Source organism: Akebia trifoliata, chromosome 2 (assembly GCF_017979445.1).
Source record: "Akebia trifoliata isolate Shusen 1 chromosome 2, ASM1797944v1, whole genome shotgun sequence".
Taxonomy (NCBI): domain Eukaryota; kingdom Viridiplantae; phylum Streptophyta; class Magnoliopsida; order Ranunculales; family Lardizabalaceae; genus Akebia; species Akebia trifoliata.
Genome location: NC_141376.1, coordinates 12729197 through 12755384, shown reverse-complemented (window position 1 = coordinate 12755384; position 26188 = coordinate 12729197). Strand labels below are relative to the sequence as shown.

The 26188-nt window shown below is 33.1% G+C and overlaps 2 protein-coding genes across 3 annotated transcripts; both read left to right on the top strand.

The window, feature by feature from the left end:
* Positions 1–853: 853 nt before the first annotated feature.
* Positions 854–26188, top strand: LOC147409629 (uncharacterized). 2 transcript variants are annotated; one of them, XM_086430918.1, is made up of 3 exons: positions 854–885; positions 24425–24860; positions 25159–26188. In XM_086430918.1, the coding sequence occupies exons 2-3, from the start codon at positions 24440–24442 to the stop codon at positions 25914–25916; spliced, it is 1179 nt and encodes a 392-aa protein (XP_086287044.1). In that variant the 5' UTR covers positions 854–885; positions 24425–24439; the 3' UTR covers positions 25917–26188. The 2 variants fall into 2 exon arrangements, with proteins under 2 accessions (XP_086287044.1, XP_086287040.1); XM_086430914.1 differs by lacking the exon at positions 854–885 and adding an exon at positions 24085–24219.
* On the top strand, positions 897–2847 carry LOC147409630 (uncharacterized). The gene is made up of 2 exons (XM_086430924.1): positions 897–1532; positions 1861–2847. The coding sequence occupies exons 1-2, from the start codon at positions 1112–1114 to the stop codon at positions 2526–2528; spliced, it is 1089 nt and encodes a 362-aa protein (XP_086287050.1). The 5' UTR covers positions 897–1111; the 3' UTR covers positions 2529–2847.

Below are 26188 nucleotides of genomic sequence, written 5' to 3'. Positions count from 1 at the left end.
AAAAAAAGGAGTATTTGATGATTCTCAATAGAATAATATTGAAGTGACCTCGAGTTGGAACCTCATATCGCACTTTTTGACGTGAAAGTGTATGGGAATCATAGATGTTTTTCATCAAGATAAAATGAAAAAGCATGTATGATTCTTATCCACTCTCACGTCAAGATGTGTGATATGAGGTCCAAGCTTAAGATTTACCCTTAATCTCTGCAACTCAATAGTTCTCATAGATTTATTAGGGTTGAGGTTCCATAATTTACTTAAGTGTATGATGGTAATAAATGATAAATGAAAGGCGAGATAAGAGAGCTGAGATAAAACCTTTTTAGTCCAGCGTTATTTGACGTGGAAGGCGTTTCGTTACTCAAAGGAATTTTACTGTACAACGTCTTTGAATAGCTTACACACAACGAACATATGCTGTAGTGACATGTAGTAAAAATCATATCAATTGGACCCTTAATGTCCAACGTTGTCCGACTAAATAGTTTTTATAACTAAGGCCACGCCATAATGCGTCGTCATTATGAAAAGTTGTCTTATTACGAAGAAACTATGGCACACGTGTCTTAGAACAGACGTCACAGACTCACTAAGATCTGTACTTTTTCTGCTTGACTAAAATACCCTTGTCTCTCATACTTAGCCTTTATCGCCTCGCTTCTGCCTACCAACCTCCTTGCATGCTTGACGCGCTTCTGCAAACCACCTCAACCGTTACCTCTCTTTCTCTCTCTCTCTGCCCATGTGTCATGGGCCAAATGCCAGCTCAAATTACACATTTGCCCACCGTCATTGGTTCTCACACTATTTATACTCAACCTTTCTTCCCAATTTCTACAAACCATTCAAGCCTCTCTCTCTCTCAGTCTTTCTTTGTGTTTGGTAATTTTGGAGAGAACCCATCTCTCTCTCTCTCTCTCTCTCTCAATAGATACCCATGGTGTCATTGCTCTCATAGTCCATTCTACCAAATATTTCACATAATTAACTACCTCATCATATTTACTTTACTTTCTTCAACACTAATCCATATGAGTTTCTACCACTATTTTATCTACTAACTCTTCTCTTCTTGATTAATTTTTAATGGTAGGTTTTAACACTAATAATGGACGCTGAATCGTCAACAAGCACAACACATTCAAGGGTTGGTAGGGGAAAAGAGATCACTCGTGGGATCGAACATGAGCTGTTAAGTATCAGAACCTCTGCACTCTGTTTGATGTCCGGCAAAGATGATAATCGTGTGGTCGGTATGGTTCGGATAGGCCCGTTCTTCGTCCGTTTGGTAACCCAAAATCGAAGTCCAATCATGGTCTCGGTTTGCGTAGTAGGAGAATTGGTTTGGCCCATAACTAAGGATTCTCCGATTTTACGAGTTGGACTACGAAGTTTCGCTTTTGCAATGCCTGCCGGCCTCCTTTACGGCCTTCAGTTCCCACAAAGCTGTTCTGAAGAGGCAATGGAGAAGCTTGAAAGGGTGCTGATCCAGTTTGGTTATTATGAAGATCACTCAGTAAGGCGAACTGGTAATACTAAGCTGCTTTAAATTTGATTAGTTTTCACTTAGGGGTATTTTTGTTGATAAAAGTATACTGAGGGTTTATTGGGAATTTTGCAGTCAGACAACATTTTAAAAATTCCTCTAAAAAGGTATTTTAGTATTTTTATGGCGTATCAAGGGTATTCATTGTCCTAAAACATATAACTGTACGGAAAACAAATCTTTGTCTTCTTTCTGGGAGTTTTAAAACGTGAACAGTTATGCTAGGGACCTGCGGAAGTCACTCAGTAAATTGATGGCAATTTGGACATTTCAAATCATTATTTTTTTTTATTTTTTTATCTTAATTACAGGTATCCCGTTCTGTAGAATACCCGAACATCAACTCGTATTCTGGGTTGCATCACAGTCAAAGATTGAAAGAATAACCGAACCGTTTCTCAAACGAATCGGAGCGAATCAGGAAGAAACTTCGATTTTGATCCATGCTGAGAATGATAGAATACGAAGGGTTAAGCGCATGTCAGCTATAACCAAGATGATCACAAAAGGCATCCTTATTGGTGTTATTAATCCTCATGATCACATTCAAATAATTGGGCCCAGTTCATCTTCTTCTGATGACGATGTTGAAGTGCGTACTTCTGCAACCATTTTTGTATTCTCTGACCTCGTCGAAGCTGTGGAAGCATCTGGGGTGATTTTGTTGGGAAATATTGAATCAATGCCAACATTTCGACCAACTTGGACCCCGGTACCAAAAGTCACATTTTGGAATATCAACAAGTTTGGTTTAATTATGATCCTTCAATTAATAATATTGGCCGCAACTGAGAATAATGAGCTGACGGCAGAATCCACAGAAAACACTCAAGAGAAAAATGGGGTAATCGATGGAATGAAAGAAGATCCAAAGGAAGAAACGAAATCTAAGGAAGTGATGGAAGATGATCCTTGTCCAAGGCTTCAAGAAATTAGGTTCTCAATCATGGACAAGATGAAGAGTTATAGGCGTCGTTGAAATAGTAAGAATAATATCGCGAAATTGGGGCATGCTTGTGCTAATATGGAGTTGAATGAAGAAAATGAAAGTGGTTAATAGTAGAATAATAACTTTAAGGGCTTCTAAATAACATGTTTTTCTTCCCTTAGGTCGTCTATACAAGGGTAGAAGTCCCTTCTATGTTTATGTGTTGTTTTGCTCTTTTTAGGGTTTGTAGTTTGAACTCAAAATGACTTGTTTATGGTCATGTGTGGTTGTATCAACCTATGTTTTTTTGTTTATTTGACCATCTAGTATGTTTTTATCAAAATAATAATAATTGACTAGTTTATCGTAATTTTGATTTCTTTTTTATCCTAAGTGAAAAATTTTACTTAGTGATTTCAAAAGAATAGTAATCATTTTTTAAGGGAAGAAATATATTTGACAATGTAGTATTAAATGATCATGAGTTTATTGGAGACCTAAATAACAAAATCGAGAGGGCAACATGGTTTTGAAGATAGATATGTCTTAGACCTAAGATGAGATTTGATGAGACTTTTTTCTTTTTATATCCTAAAAAAATAAAAAATAAAATTAGCTTTCCGGACCATTCGATTTGGTTGGTCATATGGTTTTAAATCTTGTCAGAGAACGAGATGACTCGCCCGAGTCATCTAGGTATTATCCATGAACGAGACAAGTAGATAATGCATCTCACATATGCAGAATCTTGCAAGACAAACAAGATGACTCAGACGATATTTTGAAAATCTTGTCCAAGTCAATCATGATCTTAATATTTCAATGAAAACAACTATTTAAACAAATAATTATCTAAATAAATTATGATTTTATGACTAAACGTCTTCTAATCTACCTTATTTTATTAAAAAAAAATTTACAATTATTTCCATATGTATGTATATGAATTAATAATTGCAAACCCAGTTAAATGATTTGTCTCGTTTGAGATGAATTGACTCATCCCAGACAACTTGTTCTCGTCCATGAATGAGATGAGATGTCAACCAAGTTTCGAAACCAAAGGGATGCATCTACATTTGGGGGTACCTTAAAAGTTTCAAAGATTTGAAAAGGGGCGAATTGATGTCTCCAAGACTATTTTTTCTGGTAATAGTCTCTCATGTTTATTGGGGGGGAATTCAAAGGTGAACTCTTAAGTTAGTCAAGAGGCTATATTTGTTGAGAGCATTTTCTCACTGAAAAAACATTAGGGAAATTAGTAAAATATTAAAAAATATAATATTTTAATGTCGAAAAGAATTATGTAGGATTAAAATAAAGTATTCTGAAATGTTCAAGGTTTTGTTGAATGAATAATGCCAATAAATTATCTAGGAATTCCATTGTTTTAGGAAAAAATTCCAAAGCGACAGATATTGGGAACTTGTAGATAATATCAGAAAAAAAAAAAAAAAGTTGGATGATCCAAGTTGTTATGATATGGATGTAAGTTAACCTTACAAAGCATTTATTATCTATACCAATTTATCTTCTTTTAATCCTATGAATTTCGATTGAAATACACTCCCAATGAAATTGAGTAAGTAAAAAAAAAAAATTGCAATATTTGAAGGTGAGGAAACTCAATAATCGAAATCCTCGAAGAGATTCTATTAAACATAGAAAGGCCAAACAGGTAGTTTTGTGATTGAATATATATTTTAACTCCATGATCTAATCTAATTGACATAAAACATGACTTTCTGATTTGGTATGAGAGAAGAGAAGTGATGGGAAGAGAAAATATTCAATTTTCTATTCCTTTCTCCTGTTTGGATTGTTAATTGGGAGAGAAGAGAAGAAAAATGGAGGGAAGAGAAGGAAAAAATATGAAATTCCGTTATCCAAAAATGGAGAGACGAGGAGGGAAGAGAAGAGAACAAATTTTTCTTATCAAATTTGTCTTCAACATTTTCAAAATTTCCAAAGAAACGTGATATTGGCAAGTCAACTATTACTAATTACACCCCAAGTAAACAAACACATTCTTATAATCAAATTTTAGAAACCCTAGAGATGCTTACAAAAGAGATGAAAAATCCTTGAGAGAAGGAGCAAAGGCGACGACCTCGACTAGGAGACGACCTGAGGTATTATCTCTCTTTCTCTATCTCTGTCATTCTTTTGGGTTTTTTTTTTCAAAAAACCAATAATATTATTAGCAAATAGTATGATTTTTTTTCTCCCTCCCCATTTTGATGGTCTGGGTTTGTTGCATTTGCTATTAAAATTTTTGAAATTTAGTCATTTTATTTAGATTTTTGTGTTTCTGTACGAGTTGAGGTGATCTAGGTTATCCCCAAAATTATTTTGGGTAATCTAGGTTATGCTTAAAAACGTGTTTGTTGATTTGGGTTATAATTTCTTTTCTGTAGATTTTAGAGGTTTATGAGTGTTTGGTAGTTGGGAATTTGTAGTTGAAAGTTTAAAGATTTGAGTTTTGCTTAATAAAATAGATTGTTGATTTGGTATCAGAGATTTAGGTTTTACTTAATTAAATAGATTGCTGATTTGGGAATTTTAGTGTTTAGAGATTTGGGTTTTGCTTAATAAAATAGATTGCTAATTTGGTATTAGTGAAGGTCTCTACAACTGATGAGATCTAAATAAAAGATCACTAATTTTTGGAGGAATTTTAGAGCCTAATAAAATAGAAGTTTCCAACGCTGCAATGTCAGTTACACCAATTCATTTTTAAGATCTATTGATCTTTGTTAGTTTTTTATCTTTCAAGACTTACTACAGATCTTAAGAAAAAATACTTTATAGAATCCTTGGAAGTGATCTTTCTATGAAAATTTAATTTGTATCATTTTGAATTAAATTGATTCTTGTGAAAAACCTCAATTTTCCTAAAGTCAAACTGGGTTGTTTAGTTGAGTCAATCATGTGAATTGACTCATGACAAAAAGAGCCTTTGATTGCTACAATAAAGCCTTTATGCCTTGCAATGATATAGTGTGAACCATGTTTATCAGTTTGTGTTAGTCTTCTTTTACACAAATAAGGTGTCAAGTGTTGCGTTATCATAATTGCACCTTCCCCATCACATTGGTCTTTTGGGGTAAATGATTGTAAACATCAGGTTGGATTTTTATCTTTTAAACTTTTTATAGATTTTATACTTCAGAATCAGATCATGAAAGCCAACCAACACATATCAACTATGTGAACTTCAAGCTCATCAATGCTTTTTGGATTTGACATTCTACTTATTTATGTGTTGCTTACTTGCTTTAGATGCATTGTGGACTTGCTTTAGAATGGTTCATAAGGTAGGAGACAATTCAAGTTATTTCTAGTGTATTCAGAAAAATACATTTCTTATTTGTTGTAGTGCTTAAAAGAAATTAATCCAAACTCAAGTTTAAATTCATTGTAAGATCTCTTTCTCCACTTTAGATTTTTAAATATGTTTTTTTACAAAAAAAAAATTTTTAATTTCCGGTGTTCTAGGTGTTAATCCATTTCTGTTTCTAATTAGGTTCGAATTATTTTTGAATCAAATTTGAGTTCTTTGATTATAGTGGAATTCTAGGCATCATTCTATCTTGCTTTCATTTGGTTTGTAGCTTCTAATGCTAATATTTATTTTTTTGGATTAAATAGGTGAAAGGGGAGCCGAACTTGTCGTACCTGAGTTTTTATTTGGAGTCACAAAATTACCATTAGGTCCGTTGGCTGTCTTCTTGCCTTGGTTACTGTTTGCACAGGTAGGTTAGACATTCCAATCACATGTTTGATTATCTCATACTTTTGTAATTGTTCTTTTTATTTTATTTTATTTTATTTTTTGTTCTTTGATGAGTATAAACAGTGGTGGGGACTGTGTCAATGTCTACCATAAAATGAAGCATACTTTAGAAGAAAAAAATGATATAGCTTCTAGTGTATTTGGAACTTCTTTCTTATAATACAAAAATCGATGGACTTTAAAGAATAATAATTCCCTCATCATTAACTTGGATGACATCTTATTTGATTTTTCTATTTTATTATAAAAGTGAAGTATACATTTCTTTGATTTTTGTTTTATTTGTTAGGTAAGCGAGATTTGTAATCAATAATTACCTGGTGAAATCAGTGTTTGAAACCAAGTTGTTGTATCAACACTTAACATATTTTAATTTACTTAAGAGGAATACTATCTTTTAAGATTGGTTAATCATTTTTTTACTTTACATACCCAAATTCTACAACATAACATGCCTATTTTGTTTTTTATTTTTTTAACTTTCTTTAAGATGTAAGGTAAAGTAATGGGGATGGGGGTTTGTTACTAAATTATTGGGTTTTTTTTTAAATGTTTTTTTATGTGTGTTTCCTTGAAATTCTTCTTCCTTGGGGTTGTTGCAATTTTTTTAATTCTTATAGGCCCTAATATTTTTCATATTTAGTCTTTTTTTTTTTTTTTTTACTTTGATCTAATTTCTTTAAGCTTCCAATTGTTAAACGTTAACTATATCTATTTTGTGTAGTGGTCCTCTAAATATAATTTGATTGCATTGATCTTTTTTTATTAGTCTTGAACCTTTGGTTAAATATTTGTTTGTCTACAATTTGGTCTATGTTCAACATCTTATTAGGTTTCTAGAGTAGATTCTATTTCATGTTTATCAACTCAATTTGTTCATTGATATTTAAGATTGTCTTTACTTGTATGTTTGCAGCTATTCCAAACTATCAAGGATTGAAGATCAACTCGTCATTTAGATTGGGTTCAAACTTGTTTCAGGTATGTATTTGAAATTATATTCAAGTCATTCTGAGGCAAATCCATATGGATCTTAATAAATATGTCTTTACTTTTATACTTCATTTTATAGTTTTTACCTAAAATAAGAATTGTGATTAATGTGAATTTAGACTAAAATGTCTCTATAGAATCTGAAAATGTAACAAAGATCTAGATTTCACTGTATTTTGGAAATTTTCTTTGTGCATTATGATTTATGAAAATCACCAATGATTTTGGTCAATCGTCAATCTCTATAGAAACACTTATTGCTAGGATTTTATTTTTATGATGTGAAGATTGCTAATTACTTGCAGAATTTCATTTACTACCAATTATGCATCATTAAGTTTATCGAACTTAAACAACCCCTCAAATTTTCTCCATGTCATCTATCCATCCATCCCTACCCTGATGGCTTTAAGGACATAATCTGCTCTCACTGATTTAGGAAGTGGTGCAACAGACTCCTCCCCTGACTACAAAGATCATGATAGTCTGTTTTACACACTAAAACACCAGTTAAAATTAAGCTAAGGAACTGCATAGAAAAATTGCGTTGCACCTGCATTTGCGGCAGAACTAAAAGTTGGCAAGACTTGTTAGCAATGATATTGTCTCAAATAATTTTTACACCATAAAGTCCTTACCTGAATGTTTTCGAGGAAAGGTATCCATGATTGTTGTTGCCCATTACTGTGGTATCACCCAAAAAATAATATAGCAAATTGATGGCGTAAAGACAATGTTGGACGTATATATTTTTGGGTGAAGTCCCACCTTTACATATGTACAGCTATCAAGTTTTTTGACTATAATAAAATCCTTAAACTTCCTATAATTTTCATTATGATATATTTCCTTTTTGACCAATGTTCCACTGTCCATAAATATCATTGCATCACCATCTGCCATCGGTATGGTAGATCTTGAAGAAATTTTAGCAAGTGTTACAGTGTAATATAAGAAAAAGTAACACAGTAAGCACCTGACTCTCACAATGGACGTAAGAGACTTGGTACTTATAATATGAGACAACCAGTGGGGCATGTTATTTTGTCTAGTTGGGAGCTTTAGTTAAATTTTATTTGTTTGCTCAATTTGTGAGAATTTTTTTTATATAAAAGAACAGCTTTATAAAGTTAGGTTTTTTAGGATGAGATAACCTGATAACTTGCTAATGTCATACCCTCTATTAGTAAAAGGGCTTGTTGCTTTTTTATTGCTAAATGTAAAACCTCTTCTCCTTTAAATAATGATTTTACCATTACCGACTAAACCCATTTAATAGTCCAATGCTTTGTATTATTGAATTTAATGACCTTAGGTGTAAGGAATCTCCTTTGTGAATTTGAGTAATCAAAATATTTGCATAGCCTTTATTCGGAATGGTGTTATCGAATTTTGATTTTTTTTTCTTTGGATTCTCTTTGATTGTATACCATCTTTTAATTTTCATTAAAAGATGGGCATAAACATATAGATTGTCTCTGTTCACGTCACCTATATGGATTTTAAAAAAATTTGTGTTATAATGTATACATATATGTGTACGGTTAATTACTACATAGTTGTTATAATTACTATTGTAATTGTTGTAGTTTCTAGATGAATAGAGAGGAAGAATTGGATGATTCGTTTGATGAAATTTTTTTTTATGGTTGTTAAATTTGGAGTAATTTTTTTTTGGAATGGGATCGAAGGCGTCGTATGGCTGCATACATGGTTTGTCTTGTGGCTGTCTATTTGGTTAAGCAGTCTGAGTATAGAAATTATGTTGATCACTCTATGATGCCGAACAATTTAAAAAGAGAGTATGTGAAACAAGAATTGATTAAAAAACTTAGGACTAATGAAAAATATCATGATATTATATGGATGGGACTAAAATCTTTTGAAACTTTATGCAATATGCTTCGAACTTTTGGTCGACTTACTCACACTCGACGAGCTACAGTTGAAGAGCAAGTTTCCAAATTTCTTCACATATTGTCACAAAATGTAAGAAATCACACTATTTCATTTTTTCTATCGTTCTGGTGAGATTATAACTCGTCATTTTCATCGTGTTCTACGAGCCATAATATCATTAGCTAAACTCTATCTTAAATAACCTGATGAATCAGAAGTTTCTACAAAAATATTCAACATTAGTAGATTATACCCAGACTTCAAGGTAAACATAATTATTACTTATTTTTATATAAATTTAATTTAAATAGTAAAAATATTATTTTTGTAATATAATTTGATATATTACATTAATATCAAGATTGCATAGGTGCACTTGATGGAACACATATTCGTATGAAAGTTTCTAATACAGATGCACCGAGATATTGTGGAAAGAAGGAATATCCAATACAAAATGTATTGACAGCAGGTACTTTTGACTTGAAATTCATATACGTCTTACTTGAATAGGAAGGGACTGCATCAGATTCAAGGATAATTAAAAATGCACTAACAAAATAAGAAAATTTAAAAATCCCTAATGGTAATTGAAATCGCCTCGATCCTTTTTCATAGGGGTCCGATTTATAAATGGGGGACTTTTGAGAAATGGGAGTTACCACCTAGTTTAGGTCTAGGAACCATAAATAACTCCAAATGAATATAGATCGGTCCATGGATCAAAGATATGGGTAAGGGATCAGATTAGGGGTTTCGGAAGGTGTTAGGCACCGAACCCGTCCGATCCACATGATCGGTCTCTACTACGATCCAAAATCATCCTATAGTCAACATACAAAGACTACAGTCAAGGTCACGGTCCAATCATCATCATCATCAATTTATGTTGGATTTTCCAAATAAATCCTATGACTAAATTGTCCCAACTGTTACATGATCATTATTTGAATTCCACAAAATCTGGAAGGGTTTGGAAAAAGCTCTAATTTGTTCCATGACCTGAAATCAATTAAGAAATTCCACCTGCAAGTATTTTTCAAACTATCCAAAATAGAAACTCATGAGAATATTTTAAATAGGAAGATTACAAATAGAAACCTGCCAAATTGGGACTTATAATATTTCCAAATTAGGAATGTGAAATTTCCTAAATTAGAATTTAAGAGATATATGGTGAACCCCCAAATTAGAAGTTTGTAAATTGAATCCTCTGAAAGGGGAAGCTTCCAAAAGAAATCAAATTTCTGAATTAGGAAATCCCGAATTGAGAGACATGAAATTTCCAAATAACAAAATGCAAGATCTTCTAAATTGGGAAGTGGTTAAAACATGAAAATTTTAAAATAGAAATTCATAAATATATGTCTTCCCAAAAATAGAAAATTGTGCCTTTTCCATATTAGAAAATTTCAAACATGAATTTTTCAATGATTCGCAAATAATTTCTTAAAAGAAGAATTACATGAACATGAAGTCCCGAATTAGAAGATTACGGATTTGCTAAAAAACACCAAATCGAAAATTCATAAATAGCACAAAAGAAAATCCACGTTCATCCAATTTTCTAATATCATCATAAGCACATTAATCACACGGAATGATCTTGAAATAACACACAGAGAATTTGAATATCACCTTTAGTCCCACAAACCCGATTCGAGCATAATGATTATAATATCTAAAAAAATCTTCTAATACTATCAATATGTAAAAATAAATAAATAAATGCATAAAAAATATTTTCCTAATCCTATCGATATGCAAAAATAAGAAAATGAATGAACGAGTAAAAAAAATAAAATAAAATAAGAAATGATGCATCTTCCCTATCAAATTGTTCAAAACACGGCAAAACGTTACCAAGCATCGTGAGCCCAAAAATCTATTTTGCAACTTTATGATGATTATGGCACTAAAACTCAATGTGAAACGTCAATGCAAGATTTAACTAAAAGGACACATGAAAACAGAGAAGAAAACAAACGTGCCATGAAAAATAAGGAGAGCAAGGGGAAAATAAAAAAAATAAAAATAAACAATAATAAAATAATAAACCAAAAAAATAAACCTACCTATCGAGCTGAGAACAGTGGGTTAATTCCTTCAGGTATGACCCAAAGACCTGTGAATATTTGTTATTGTGAGGATGCGAGAGACAAAGGCAGCGAGAGAAGCGTTATAGCAATGGCACGAAGAGACTGGGTAGCCAAGGGACTATGTTACAGCACTATGAATGGCTGTGTTACAGTGCTGTGAATACAGCAAGAACGTTGGAAACAAGGTGGGCCGAGAGAGATGAGTGGGCTTTAAAAAAATGGTCGAAATGGGCAGAGCGTTCGTGATGCAGCAGCTACGTAAGGAGGAAAAGGGCTAAGAGAGAGAGCAAGAGAGACAAGGCAGGATGACGTTTTTTGCAGAAAGAGAAGAACTAGGTAGAGAAAAACGTGAAGGGGCTGGTTAGGCGTGCTTTGGGGTTGATGTTGAAGAGGAGATGAAAACAAAGGGAGGGCTGGGAAGGTTGTAGCAACAAAAGGTGATGGCTATTGGAGGGATGGCTGTAACAATGATATGAGGGAAAGGGTGCAGCAATGGTGAAGAGGGCAGTAGGGACGTGGTAGCGGATCAAAAGGGGTGTAGCAGGTTAATGAAGAAGAAGATGGCAAGGGGTATTGCAGTAGGAAGAGAAAGATGAGAGGGTTGGAGCGTGGGTACTGCAACCAACAGAGAGGATGAGACGTGAAGAGAGAAGAAGAAGAACTGGGAGAGAGAGTTCAAGGAGAGCAACCCCAAGGACGTTGAGATAGAGGAAAAGTTCAGCAAGTTGCAGCCCCAAGAGGAGAGTCCAAGGAGACAAGAGAAAGACCAAGAGAGAGAGTCGAAGGAGAGAAGAGATCTCCAGCCCAAGGACGTTCCAGCCAGCTTCTTCTTTTTTTTTTTTTGGAGAAGAAGACCTCTCTGTTTTTTTTATAGACGATGGGAGTTTCTAATTTTTACTCTCTTTTAAGTATGTTTCTCTCTTTGATTTCCCTTTAGGAGAATGATGAGCAATGTTCCCACGCTACTCGTACCACTATAGTCTCAAGTTGTCAAGTTACGGTTGGTCGGTTTAATTTTTATTTTATCGATTTGGTTAATTTTTGTTTTGATTTTTTGTTTGTTGATTAATTTTTTTAATTTTAAGCTTTATTAATTGATTAGTTTTTATTTTGAGTTTGGTAAAAAATTTAATTTGATTTTAATTTTTAATTTGAGTTTTTGTTAATTGGCCATTTGATTTTTTATTTCGTTTCGTCGCTCAATTGAGTTGGATTTGAAATTTGTTAATTTAGTTGGGTTTCGATTTATTAGTTGGTTGGTTTTCAATTTTTAATTTGATTTTGATCAGTTAATTTTAACTTTTGATTTTTAATTTAATTTCGATGAAATTTTAATCGGTTGAGTCATTTTTAATTTTTAATTTTCATTGAATTTTGATTTTTAACTTGAGTTTACTTTTTTAATCTTGGATTTGCTTTTTATTAAATTTTCAGTTTGATTCCCATTTGATTTTAATTTGAATTGTTTAATTTTTAATTTGAGTTTTATTTTTTTAATAGATTGGATTTTTAACTGGATTTTGATTTTGATTACATTTTCCTAGGGATTGGGATTTTTAAGTTGAATTTGGAGGTTGAGGGGCATTTTGGTCATTTTTATTATTTTTCCTAAATTTCTCTGTTTTCGTCGGTTTGGGTTTCGTTAGGCTCGAAATCATGTTTTGAGTGCAATGGAAGTACTTTCGAAGTCTTTCGGAGGTCTGAAATTTATGAGGGGTATTTTCGTCATTTTGTCCATTTAACGTGAGGTTTCTTTCAATTCTGACGTAATTATTTCTAAGTTTCAAAGTCATATTTTCCTAGCGTAGCGAGGTCTCTAGGTTATCGAACTGTGTAGCGGACCTAAGCGTACGTGCTTGCTAAATCAAGTGTAAGGTGTAGCGATCCTAAGCGTGCGTAAATTTCTATGTCGAGTCGTAACAAGTAGGGGAGATGAAAAGATTGAAAACGGAGGGAATCGGGGATAGTACTCACAAGCCTTTGAGTTTTTTACGCTCATCATTAGGAATTCATGATAACCGGGTGACGAATTGTTGAATTAGGCATATACAAAAATGGGATGTCTACAGTAATCTATTTAACTATTAATATAAATGTCTTTTATCTAATTAACAATACCATTGTAGTAATAACTTTCAATCTTAATAGGTAAATATTATCTTGTTGATGTTGGATATATGCTTAGGAATGGACTTATGGCACCTTACAGAGGTGTGTGTTACCACTTGAAAAAATATTCTATACATGCACCACAAAATCCTCGAAAGATATTTAATCATCGACATGCATCCTTACGCAAAGTAATTAAAAGATATTTTGGAGTATTGAAGAAAATATTTTCTATTATAAGAAGTATGACAGAGCCCACTTACTCAGTTGACACACAATCATACATAATTTTAACATGTTGTCTTCTCCACAATTTCTTAATAGGTGTTGATCCTGATGAGCGTCTTATTGCTAAAGTAAATAAAGAGATCATGAATGAGTCTGAATCTCAAGAAAATGTTCATTTTCGAGATAATGAAGATGAAGACTCTAGATTAGGAGCAATTTAAAGGGATGACATAGCAACTACCATGTGGAGTGATTATGTACTATCAAGTGTGATTTTTTATTTTTTTCTTTACATGCAAAATTACAATTGGATGATAGTATTGTAAAACTATGTTCAAGTATTGGTTTAAATTTTGACTATGAACTTATTTGTATTGGATATACGTTTTAAATGTATTATCTTGTTTGCATAATAACTTATTATGTTACAAATTATGGCTTAATTAATATAATTCTTTATTTCTATATATATTATAGATGAGTAGGTCTAACAAAACAGATAAGGAACAAGCTTGGAAATGGAATGAGCAAACGGATGCGGTTCTCATTAAAGCATTTGTTCACCAGAACGATAATGGAAATAAAGTTAATGAGACTTTCATAACCACTACATAAAACAAAATTGTGCTTGAATTGAATGAAAGGCTTGGGTATGAATTTAATAAACAACTCGTGAAGATCCGCATAAAAATAATTAAAAAGAATTTCAATGAGTGTTATGATATTTTCAAGGGTGGCCTGAGTGGTTTTGCATGGAATCAAGGGACAAAGATGATGGATGTTGAGCCTGAAGTTTGGAAGGCTTTGATTGCGGTTAAATTTTATTACTAATTTAAACTATGTCACTTTAATTTGCTTATTAATATGCAATAATGTTTTAAATTTTTTTTCTTTATTATTGTAGGCAAAACCTAAAGTAAAGAAATGGATTAATACACATTTACCTCACTATGAAAAACTAACAAAACTCTTTGGAAAGGATAGAGCAATAAGACAAGGTGTTGAAACTACATTAAAAAAAGTGAAGTAATGGAATAATGAGATGCAAATAGGTAGGGGGTTGGAAACAGGTGGGCATGGTAAAACACTTATTGATGATATTGATCATATCGTGATAAATGATGATATCTATTTGGAGGGCTTTAAAGGTTCATATGATATGCATGAAGAAAGTCGACCAACAATTCCTTATGAATCAGTTTCTAATAAGTCTGCAACTTCCTCACAATCGAAAAAGAGAGAGACATCATCTTCAACAGATTATTCGAAAATTGAGGATTCAATGAAAGAGATTGCATTTACAATCAAAGAAGAAAATGAAATTCTTAGAGGCGAAATTCATTAAACAAATGATATTCTTTAGAGGACTCGAGCACGCATTTACTCGAAGAATGATGTTTTTGATGAGTTGGTAAGGTTAAGAATTGATTCAGAATTACTTGATCGTGCCTAATCTTTCCTCATCGAAAAATCAAGAAGAATGAGGGCGTTTTTAGTAACCTGGCTGATAGGCGTGTACAATACTTGATGACAATGTTGAATAGTGTTGGAGATTCTTGATTTAGTTTGTTAACACTTTTTGTGATGTAACTTGATTAATACTTTGGAGATGCTTTTGTGATGTGACTTAATTAATACTTTGGTGATATTTTTGTGATATGACTTGATTAATACTTCAGGGATACTTTTGTGATATGACTTGATTAATGTTGATTTTACTCTAAATTTTTTATATTTAGTTGAATTAAGGTCTAATTCATTCAAGTCGTGCCTTAGATACTAAAGGTTTATCCTTTGCATGTTAGCCAATATATAACAGATGGGCTTGAATGGGCAAGAGATAGCCTAAATGAAGCTGCAGCTCTAAGAGAAAGATTTGTGTTGAGCACAAGTGTTAGTAGAATGGTTGTTGTTGTGGTTGGTTCTACTGTAATATCCCTTTTGTTTTTGAAATTCCTTCCATTTTTTTAATCAAAAATTTTATTAATCTGTCAACATTATATCATATTATGCTTCTGTTCTGGTTTAATTAAAATTGAGGCCTCTACTTTTCAATTCTAGTTTATTTGCTTATCTCATCCAAGTTCTGGAAGTTTAAGTGCAAATAAGTATGTAAGAGTTCTGCAAAGACGAGAAAGTGACGTTGGCCAACCTACTACAGAGACAGGGTTCATATCGTGCTTGTTGAACTGTGGAAAGAACTGTTATTTTAAACAAGTGCTTTTTAATTGAAACATGACCCACAAATTTGAGAAATTGGTGTACAGTGAAAATAGTTTCTGTTTTGTTTTTCTCAACCAAACAAATTGTAGCCCAAGGATGTATTACAAAGTTTCCTATTATTCATGATGGGTACACTAAAATAATTTGTAGGTAATCCCTATGGTTTTTCTCGCTTGATTTCTTTCCATGTATTAGCTTATACTGGTTTGAGATTGGATATAATTATGGTGTTTATATATATGCAAATCCTTTTGTCTACTGGAGCTGCAATATCCACTGCCCATGTACATATTAATAACAATTGCATTTAGGGCATTTCCCTTAGTATTGTGCCACTTGTGTATTACATTATTTATGTCTTATGTTTGGATTCTATAGGCATACTTGGATATGGTCCTAAGCCACATATCCAAGGAGAAGGCAAGGGTGGGGCGTTGTACAACTCCTAGTAGGGTGTTGTACATATCCACAGAGTCAAGAACGTTCACGTGGATGAGTGAAAAAACTTATATAAAAGTAGAAATTAATACATCAAACAAAAAATGGAAGAAGTGGGGTAGATTCCCCATAAATAGCAATTAGAATTAAGAAAGAAATGGAAAGTAGTGGAAGAAGTATAGATGGCTAGAATTGTAAATCAAATCGGGATTGTAGAGATTATGGCGAAAGAAGAAATGCATGACATAACTTCAAGGAACTTTGAGTAAATTATATGTTATGCAAGCAAAAATGGTATGCGCTTCCCTTAAGATATAAATTTTTATTTTTTATTTTTATGTTGAATCATCTTCTGCTCTCTTACAATTCCATATATTGCACAAACACCTCAAGCCTTGTCATTAGTATAGTAGTGTTATATGCAAAGAATGTGGGACAAAGTTGAGAACATATTTACAAATGATCTCACTTGACACTTTTATGAATTTTCATCTGCCTTATAGTATCACATGCATGGTGTCATAGGCAAAAACGACGAGGCTTTCTGGACCATCAATGCTGCACTCGAGAACCTTAATGAGGAGGTTTTTGTGTAATTAGTAAAATTATTATTACCATCATCACCTCTGGAAGATCCCTTTCTTCCCAAGAGAATAGCTCTTATAAGGCTATAACCACTACTACAGCAAATATTGATCCAAGTTCAACCTTTAAACGTCACTGATCCACTGAAACCAACAAATCTTGTAATCAATTTCAAGTTTCAACCACTTAAGGCGAAGACCTTTTCTTAGAATGGAATATTTATCTGATTATAATGTATTAAATCCAAAGGAACATGTGATGATTACTCGAGGGTGCCGAAGTAATAGTTTTGTTGTAATTCTATCAAGTGGTTATGGGTAGTTAATCACTTATTTCAGATTATCAAATCTTCACCAATATATTAGGGAAAGTTACTCCTTTATTTTTTTATTTTAATTTCAATAATTTGAATCCATCTCAACAATTTGAATTTAACGTTTCATAATTGGGTTATGATCTAGTGACCCATGGAAAAAACACATGATCCAAACCATTTAAATATAAAATCCAATGGTTGAAATTTATCCTCAAGATAAGTGTCTTTGTTATGTGTGTTAATGGGATACTTATAAACCTCAATTGTTGGATTTCGCATTTAAATGATCAGGATCATATGTTCCCTCATGAGTCATTCTTAATTTTTATTTTTGGTTTTTGTGGGTATCCCCACTCTTCTGGTCAGACTAATCCCTTGGTCACACGAGTCAATCTTCATGAGTCGTTGGAACCGTTCCAACCCTTTATAATTGTGTTGTGATAATATGATGCCCCCCTATGCTCTCATCACAGAATCGTAGATCATTTGCCTCGAAGTACACAAGAAAAGATTTATGATTATGTGTATCCCGAGGCAAATGATCTACGATTCTATGATGGGGTATTAGAAAATCATTATACTTTATAATTATGGGGGTGAGGGGACATTAAGAAAGCAAGGTTTTACTAACTTGGGTGCATTTTAAATAAAGTGCCCTCCTCAAGTAATTTCCCCCTATTATATTAGAGAGGGATTTCTAGTTACACTTTCGAAATTGAGATCCGAGGATATTATTGTAAAAAAGAATTCTTTTAAGGGCATTTTCGATACAAAATCTAATTTTCAAAGTGTATTTACTGCACTTTAACGTGTTCCCTTAGGATACTTGTTAACAAAATCCGTATGTTAGAGAGATTCTATTGTCACACCAACTTTTGCTTGGGATGTTCTTAGTGGGTGTGGCAATAGAAAATCTCATTTATAAGCATTCAAACGAAAGGTACCCCCCAAATTAATCTTGAACGTTAGATTGTTTATATTTTGTATCATCGTACAAGTAGAATTTTGTTCTTCAGACTATGAAGGGTATAATAGTCATTTGACAAGAATAATTTCTCTTCTCTTCTCTTACAAATCCCAACCAAACAAGAGAAACTTGACTCTTTCTCTTCTCTTCTCTTTCAATCCAAACAAGGTGAAGAGAAACTAGTCTTCTCATATCTTCTCTTAATGAGTTTCTCTTCCCTTCCCTTCTCTCAATCCAAGCAGAGCGTTAGAGGATGTCTCAGAAATTATGAGACTGGTTGGAACTTGATTTGGAGGTCTCTATATGGTTAGAGTTGCTCTGTCACACACACACACTTTCTCTCTCTCCTCTTTCTTCTCCGCCCCTTATTTTTCTTCTTTTTTTTTCTGATTTTGTTTGTAATTTGATTCGATTGATTTATTTGTTGAGGGGAGAGGAGAATGATAATGAAGTGCTCCCTGCAATGGTGATGGAAGCATTAGGGGTTTTTTTATTTTAACTTTAGATATTAGTTCAACTTTCAAACACACCCCAAGTTCGGTTGAATTCCAAATTTGCCCCCAACCCAAATCGTGTGCACCGCACAATTCATATCCAACCCTAACAAAGCAAACAAAAAAAACCCCATTAAACTGGTTCTAGGTTTGGTAAATTTGCTTACAACATGATGAATCTATGCTTTTAATTCCAAATAGGACCTTCGCGGTAAAAGCGACATCCCAAGACTCCCCATGTTGGAAGGTTTTAAGTCTCAATGGATTTGATAATTTCTTTAAAGCGCCTCAATTTAGGGCAATATCGCCATAGATTTTCGCCACAAAACTCGTATCAACTGGGTTCACTTGCTAGTTCCATCTTCAAAGGTGATTTCAATGGAACAACCACCTGTTGATCTCTGATCGTGACACCTCACAAAGCCGACTATGAGACCACGATTTACAGTCTTCAAAACCCATCTACATTTCCTATTTCGATGATTTTAAAAAATGCCACAAAAATGCCCTAAATGTCTGGAATTTAAGGCGGTTTTCCCAATATAGCCTCCAATGGCTCTATATTTTCGAGTTGTTTCGCGAAACCACCGTTAATAATCCGCCTTATATATTTAGTGAAAAAAAAAACATTAAGATCAACGGCTTTAGTGGCGTTTTTTTATAAAACGCTGGCAAATGGCTCTATTTAAGGGCATTTACAAAAACGCCCTTATTTTTGTGCCTCTAAATCCAGTCTTTTTTGTAGCGTTATTTACCAAGTAATGATTTTTAGCCTTACTAAAAGTCATTTTGCTCAAATGGATTGCCATATTAACAATCCAACACCATAACCCTCTAAGTTTCATTAAAAATCTCATATAAAAAAAAATTATTTTGAGCTTGATCTAAGATTTTGAAAATGGATGGTTTCGAACTTCCATATAACTCCCAAACTTAAAATTGAAATTCAATGGTGAAAATTAACTTTTTTTGGATTTTTTTTCCAAAGTTCATAGAATTTTGTCCTCTACAACCTGAAGAATCGGATCATATTTTTTATGGCACAAGGTGAGTCCAAGGACCCTTAGTAAGGGTGAAATTCTTACTTAGTAAGGCTAGTCAGACTCTTTCCAATTTCGCAATCCAACACCACAACCCTTTGGATTTCAAGGAAAAAAATCAGATTTTTCAAAATATTATTATTATTTTTGGCCTGATCCAAGATTTTGAAAATGAACAACTGTTGAACTCCTATTCAATTCCCAAATTTTAATATAAAATTTAACGATGAATAACAACTTTTTTATGTTTTTTTAGTATTGTGAACATCATCCTCTACATCCTTGTGGAGCAACAATCATGTTTTTGGATGCCACAAGGTGAGCTCCCATTTGTGAGATTTGAAATCTTACTAAGTTAGTAAGGCTAGAATTACTCTTATATCTATATAATAAAACACAATTGTAGGGCTTACTTTACACTATAGTTGGGGGGATAAACGTCCCATCCACTACAGTTTTGTGCGGGACAAACATCTTATTCAAACGACAATTTTGTGGGGTCAATTTTATTATTTTTCATCTTTTATCCCTTTACCTCAAAAAAAATTTAACAACCGCCCTCATCTTGGTGATTAAAGCCAGCTAGATTTTGAACTGAAATCAATCACGCCCTTTTTTTCAATGCCAATTGAGAAATAAATAGTAGGGCCGGGCGATCAGAGCTTTCAACTGTGAACCGGTCCCTTCTCTTCCCCCGCACACATAAATGTCCGTCCCATCGAAAGTTTGTCTATCCATTCCTTAATATTCTGAATCATTTCCACCTCAGGGCTTTCCCATTCATTCCTTTTCTGTTTAAACTTTAAATATAAAGGTGCGGCATTCGTGAAATCCAAACTTATGGGAAGTCAATTCATATAGCCAATGCCATATAAGACACTCATTTAAGACAAGTTAATTGTATCGTAATAATGGAAGGAAGTGTTCAATAATAAAAAAATTCAAAACTAGAAAATTAAGCTAGTTTTGTTTTGTATGATCATACACTAGTTTTAAGTACCTATTATTCAGTACTTTGGGTCGTAAGGGCAAGTGGGAGAATATTGGATACGGCTATTAGGGTGATTTATGTGACTCACATGCCACATCAACTCCATACAGTGCATGGTTGCCCATTAATCTTTTGAGCTCAATTCTAAAACTTGTATGGCTATTGATTCCTTAAAAAGTCTAGTGTTCATAAAATGGTACATCGTGGGAGATCAATATCCCTCAAGATCTCATCATTCATGTAACTTCTTCCACCAAATTTCAAGTATAGAGATTTGCTTAGACTAAAAGAGTCATTACTCACACATAAATAATTTAATTTAAAAAAATTAAAAAATGATACTTGAAAATTTTTCTTGATCTTGGACTGTTAATTTTCATTTTCAAGTTTTGATATACATGTACAACCCTGGCTCAAGATATTAATTAATCTAAACTCTAATTTTTTTTATTTTTAATATTTTTCATAAAACTATAGTTATTATTAGAAATCTAAGTAAGTCTAGTCTTACTAACTTAGTAAGATTTCAAATCTTAAAGGGTGAGCTAACCTTTATATATATATATTAATTTTAAATTTAAATTTGAGAGTTTAGTAGTCATCTATTTTACAAAATCATCAGTTAAGTTCAAAAAAAAAATTATTTATTTGATTTTTTATTTATCTGAATTTTTTTCTTGAAATCTAGAAGATTGTCGTGTTGAATTATTAAATGGATAATCCATTTGAGTTCAACGACATTCAATAAGATTTTAAACCCTACTAAGTTTGTAAGGAAAGTGAAAGTCTTTTCTCTAGAAATCGTTTTAGAAGAGATTCTTTTTCGAAGCGCGGCAGGCATGCATGGTCTTTTGGCATTGACGGTGAAAAGGGTATTTTCGACACATAGAAAATGTAAAAAAAAAACAAGAGAAGCATCTACTGTGGTTTTAGTGAACCACGTGTCAAAGTGCCACCCCACAAGTGGCCAATATAAGGAGCTGCGTGCATGGTTATGAGCAAAAGATTCTAAAACGGTTTCTTAAAGGGTAAAAAGGTACTTTTCCTCGAACTTACTTAATTGTCCTTAATATGTTCTTATAATTTCTTTCTACCCCTTCCAATTTTATTTTCCAACTACTTTCTTAAACCTTTTACCTAACTCCATTTGCCCTTAGGGAATGTTTGATCGCATGAAAATGTTTTGATAGTGTTTACATCATTGAAAATTGTATAAAAACTAGTTTTTAAAAAAAGGATAAAATTATTAAAAATACATATTTTTTAATAATGATTTTGTTAGATTTTTTTTAGTATATAATGAAAATGATCAATTTAGTGGACATTGCCATCACATGAAACATCATCTAATCTCAATTATTATTGTTAATGATAATAAAACTTATTTTATTATTTAATTTTTTTCATGAATATGATCCACATATTTAGATGTAATTAATATTAAAGACAATAATAAAGAGTTTGAGTACTTCAAGAAAGGAGAATGATCTTCATGCATGAGATCTAATCTTATAATTATCTTCATTTCCAGTGATATTTTATAGATTATAATCTTATACTTAATATACAAATTATAATCTTATAACTAATATTCCAATATTTTGGAAATAATATTATATAAAAAAATATTTCTTTTGTAAATAATTTAGAATATTTAATATTTACGAGTACTTTTAAAGATATTAATAATCAAGAGAGATTTTCTTCTCATTAGGAATTTTACTACACTCACAAGCTATATTCTAAGGGATAAAATGAAGATAAAAGAATAGATAGATATCAAAGAACTTTTTTGTAAATTGTTGCATATCATGCAAGCTTAACTGAATAAATAAATGTTAAATGATTGGGCCGTAACTTGTCGGACATTGTGATATTGTCAACAGATAAAACAGTTATGTCCTGTAACAAATTTTTAACGACAATAGATAAAAGACGTCGAAATCTGATACATACCTTGTCAATATTGTGACATTGTCAACGAATAAAACAGTTGCACCTGTAACGGATTTTTGACATAGCGGGTAAAAGACGCCAAAATATAATAATGAAGATGACAAAAAAATGACAACATATTAAATTGAATGATTAGTGCCCTAGTGTCGTTGAATAATAAAGCACTACTTTTGATGTCAAAATATGATAACGAAAACGACAGAAAAACGACAACATATAAAATAAAATGATGAGTTACCTAGTGTCGTTGACTGATAAATCACTACTTCTTTTTTTTTTGTAACGAAGGTATCCGGGTTAGCTTGCATGCACCAGACTAGTCCCTATGCCCCGCACCCAGGCTATACCCCACTATGTGGAGCGATGCGTGGCCACTACGATTTTTTATGAATAGTGAGATTCAAACTTGAGACCATAGAAAGAGCAGATTCCTTGGCCCCAAGTTGGTACCATTCAGTCACCCCCTTGGTGGTTAAAGCATTACTTTAAAAATTTACTAAATGTGTATCAATAATATTTAAAAAATAATTCAAGATTTTTAAATGATGCTAATCCAAATATAAAAAATAAGTTTATCATATATATATTGACATTTTGCATGTTAGATTCTACTATATAATAAATTTTGTAATTTTGTTATTGAAAGATTCTTGACGTTTTGTTGCATAGAATGAGGTATCTAAAAATTATCTAGTAACATTGAGACTTATCAAAAAAAGGAGTATTCGATGATTCTCAACAAAATAATGTTGAAGTGACCTCAAGCTAGAATCTCATATCGTACTTCTTGACGTGAAAGTGTACGAGAATCATAAATGCTTTTCATCAAGATAAAGTGAAAAAGCATGTATGGTTCTTATCCACTCTCACGTCAAGATGTGTGATATGAGGTCTAAGTTCAAGATTTACCCTTAATTTCTGCAACTCAAGAGTTATCATAGATTTATTAGGTTTAGGTTCCATAATTTACTTAAGGGTATGATGGTAATAAATGATAAATAAAGGGCGAGATAAGAAAGCTAAGATAAAACCTTTTTAGTCCAGCGTTGTTTGACGTGGAAGGCGTTTCGTTACTCAAAGGAATTTTACTGTACAACGACTTTGAATTGCTTACATACAACAAACATATGATGTAGTGACATGCAGTAAAAATCATATCAGTTCATCATATTTCTATTTTCATTAGAGTGTTGGACCCTTAATGTCCAACGCTGTTCTACTAAATAGTTTTTAAACTAAGGCCGCCATAATGCGTCGTCATTATGAAAGTTGTCTTATTACGAAGAAACTATGGCACACGTGTCCTAGAATAGACGTCACAGACTTTACTATGATATGTACTTTGTCTACTTGACGAAAATACCCTTGTTTCTCATACTTAGGCTGTATCGCCTCGCTTCAGCCTACCAACCTCCTTGCATGCTTGACGCGCTTCTGCAAACTACCTCAAACGTTACCCCTCTCTCTGCCCATGTGTCATGGACCAAATGCCAGCTCAAATTACACATTTGCCCACCGTCATGGGTTCTCACTCTATTTATACTCAACCTTTCTTCCCATTTCTACAAACCATTCAAGCCTCTCTCTCTCAGTCTTTCTTTGTGTTTGGTAATTTTGGAGAGAACCAATACTCTCTCTCTCTCTCTCTTAATAGATACCCATGGTGTCATTGCTCTCATAGTCCATTCTACCAAATATTTCTCATAATTAACTACCTCATCATATTTACTTTAGTTTCTTTAACACTGATCCATATGAGTTTCTATCACTATTTTATTCACTAACTCTTCTCTTCTTGATTTTTAAATGGTAGGTTTGAACAGTCATAATGGACGCTGAATCGTCAACAGGCGCAATACATTCAAGGGTTGGTAGGGGAAAAGAGATCACTCGTGGGATCGAACGTGAGCTGTTAAGTATCAGCACCTCTGCACTTTGTTTGATGTCCGGTAAAGATGATAATCGTGTGGTCGGTCTGGTTCGAATAGCCCCGTTCTTCATCCGTATGGTAACCCAAAATCGAAGTCCAATCATGGTCTCGGTTTGCGTAGTAGGAGAATTGGTTTGGCCCATAACTAAGGATTCTCCGATTTTACGAGTTGGACTAAGAAGTTTCGCTTTTGGAATGCCTGCCGGCCTCCTTTACGGCCTTCAGTTCCCGCAAAGCTGTTCTGAAGAGGCAATGGAGAAGCTTGAAAGGTTGCTGATCAAGTTTGGTTACTATGAAGATCACTCAGTAAGGCAAACTGGTAAGACTAGGGGTATTTTTGTTAATAAAAGTATACTGAGGGTTTATTGGGAATTTTGTAGTGAGACAACATTTTAAAAAGGTATTTTTAGGTTTTTTTTTTTTTTTTTTATGGCGTATCAAGGGCATTTATGTCCTAAAAAATATTATTGTACGGAAAACAAAACTTTGTCTTCTTTCTAGGAGTTCTAAAACGCGAACAGTTATGTTGGGGACCTGTGGAAGTCACTCAGTAAATTGATGGCAATCTGGACATTTCAAATCATTTTTTTTTTTTAATTAATTTATCTTAATTACAGGTATCCAGTTCTCTAGAATATCCGAACATCAACTCGGATTCTGGACTGCATCACAGTCAAAGATTGAAAGAATAACCGAACCGCTTCTCAAACGAATCGGAGTGAACCGAGAAGAAACTTCGATTTTGATCCATTCCGAGAATGATAGAATTCGAAGGGTTAAGCGCATGTCAGCTATAACTAAGATGATCACAAAAGGCATCCTTATTGGTGTTATTAATCCTCATGATCACATTCAAATAATTGGGCCCAATTCATCTGCTTCTGATGACGACGATGATGACGATGTTGATTCGCGTGCTTCTGCGACCATTTTTGTATTCTCTGACCTCGTTGAAGCTGTGGAAGCATCTGGGGTGATTTTGTTGGGAAATATTGAATCAATGCCAAAGTTTCGACCAACTTGGACCCCGGTACCAAAAGTCACATTTTGGAATATCAACAAGTTTGGTTTAATTATGATCCTTCAATTAATAATATCGGCGACAACTGAGAATAATGAGCTGACAGTGGAATCCACAGAAAATACTCAAGAGAAAACTGGGGTAATCGATCAAATGAAAGAAGATCCAAAGATAGAAACGAAATCTAAGGAAGTGATGGAAGAGGATCCTAGTCCAAGGCTTCAAGAAATTAAGTTTCCAATCATGGACAAGATGAAGAGTTATAGGCGTCGTCGAAATAATAAGAATAATATCGCGAAATTGGGACATGCTCGTGCTAATATGGAGTTGAATGAAGAAAATAAAAGTGGTTAATCGTAGAATAATAAGTTTAAGGTCTTAGGATAGATGCTATGTAGAGGTCTAATTGTCTAAATTACCTGTTTGTCTTCCCTTGGGTTGTCTATTACAAGGGTAGAAGTCCCGTCTATGTTTATGTGTTGTTTAGCTCTTTTTAGGGTTTGTAGATTGAACTCAAAAGGGCTTGTTTATGGTCATGTGTCGATGTTTCAACCTATGTGTTTGTGTTTATTTGACCATCTAGTATGTTTTTATCAAAATAATAATAATTGACTTGTTTATCATAA

Coding starts and splice junctions, on each gene's coding strand:
- LOC147409630 (XM_086430924.1), top strand. CDS start 1,112: ATGGACGCTGAATCGTCAACAAGCACAACACATTCAAGGGTTGGTAGG. Junction 1,533..1,860: donor TCACTCAGTAAGGCGAACTG/GTAATACTAAGC, acceptor TCTTAATTACAG/GTATCCCGTTCTGTAGAATA.
- LOC147409629 (XM_086430918.1), top strand. CDS start 24,440: ATGGACGCTGAATCGTCAACAGGCGCAATACATTCAAGGGTTGGTAGG. Junction 24,861..25,158: donor TCACTCAGTAAGGCAAACTG/GTAAGACTAGGG, acceptor TCTTAATTACAG/GTATCCAGTTCTCTAGAATA.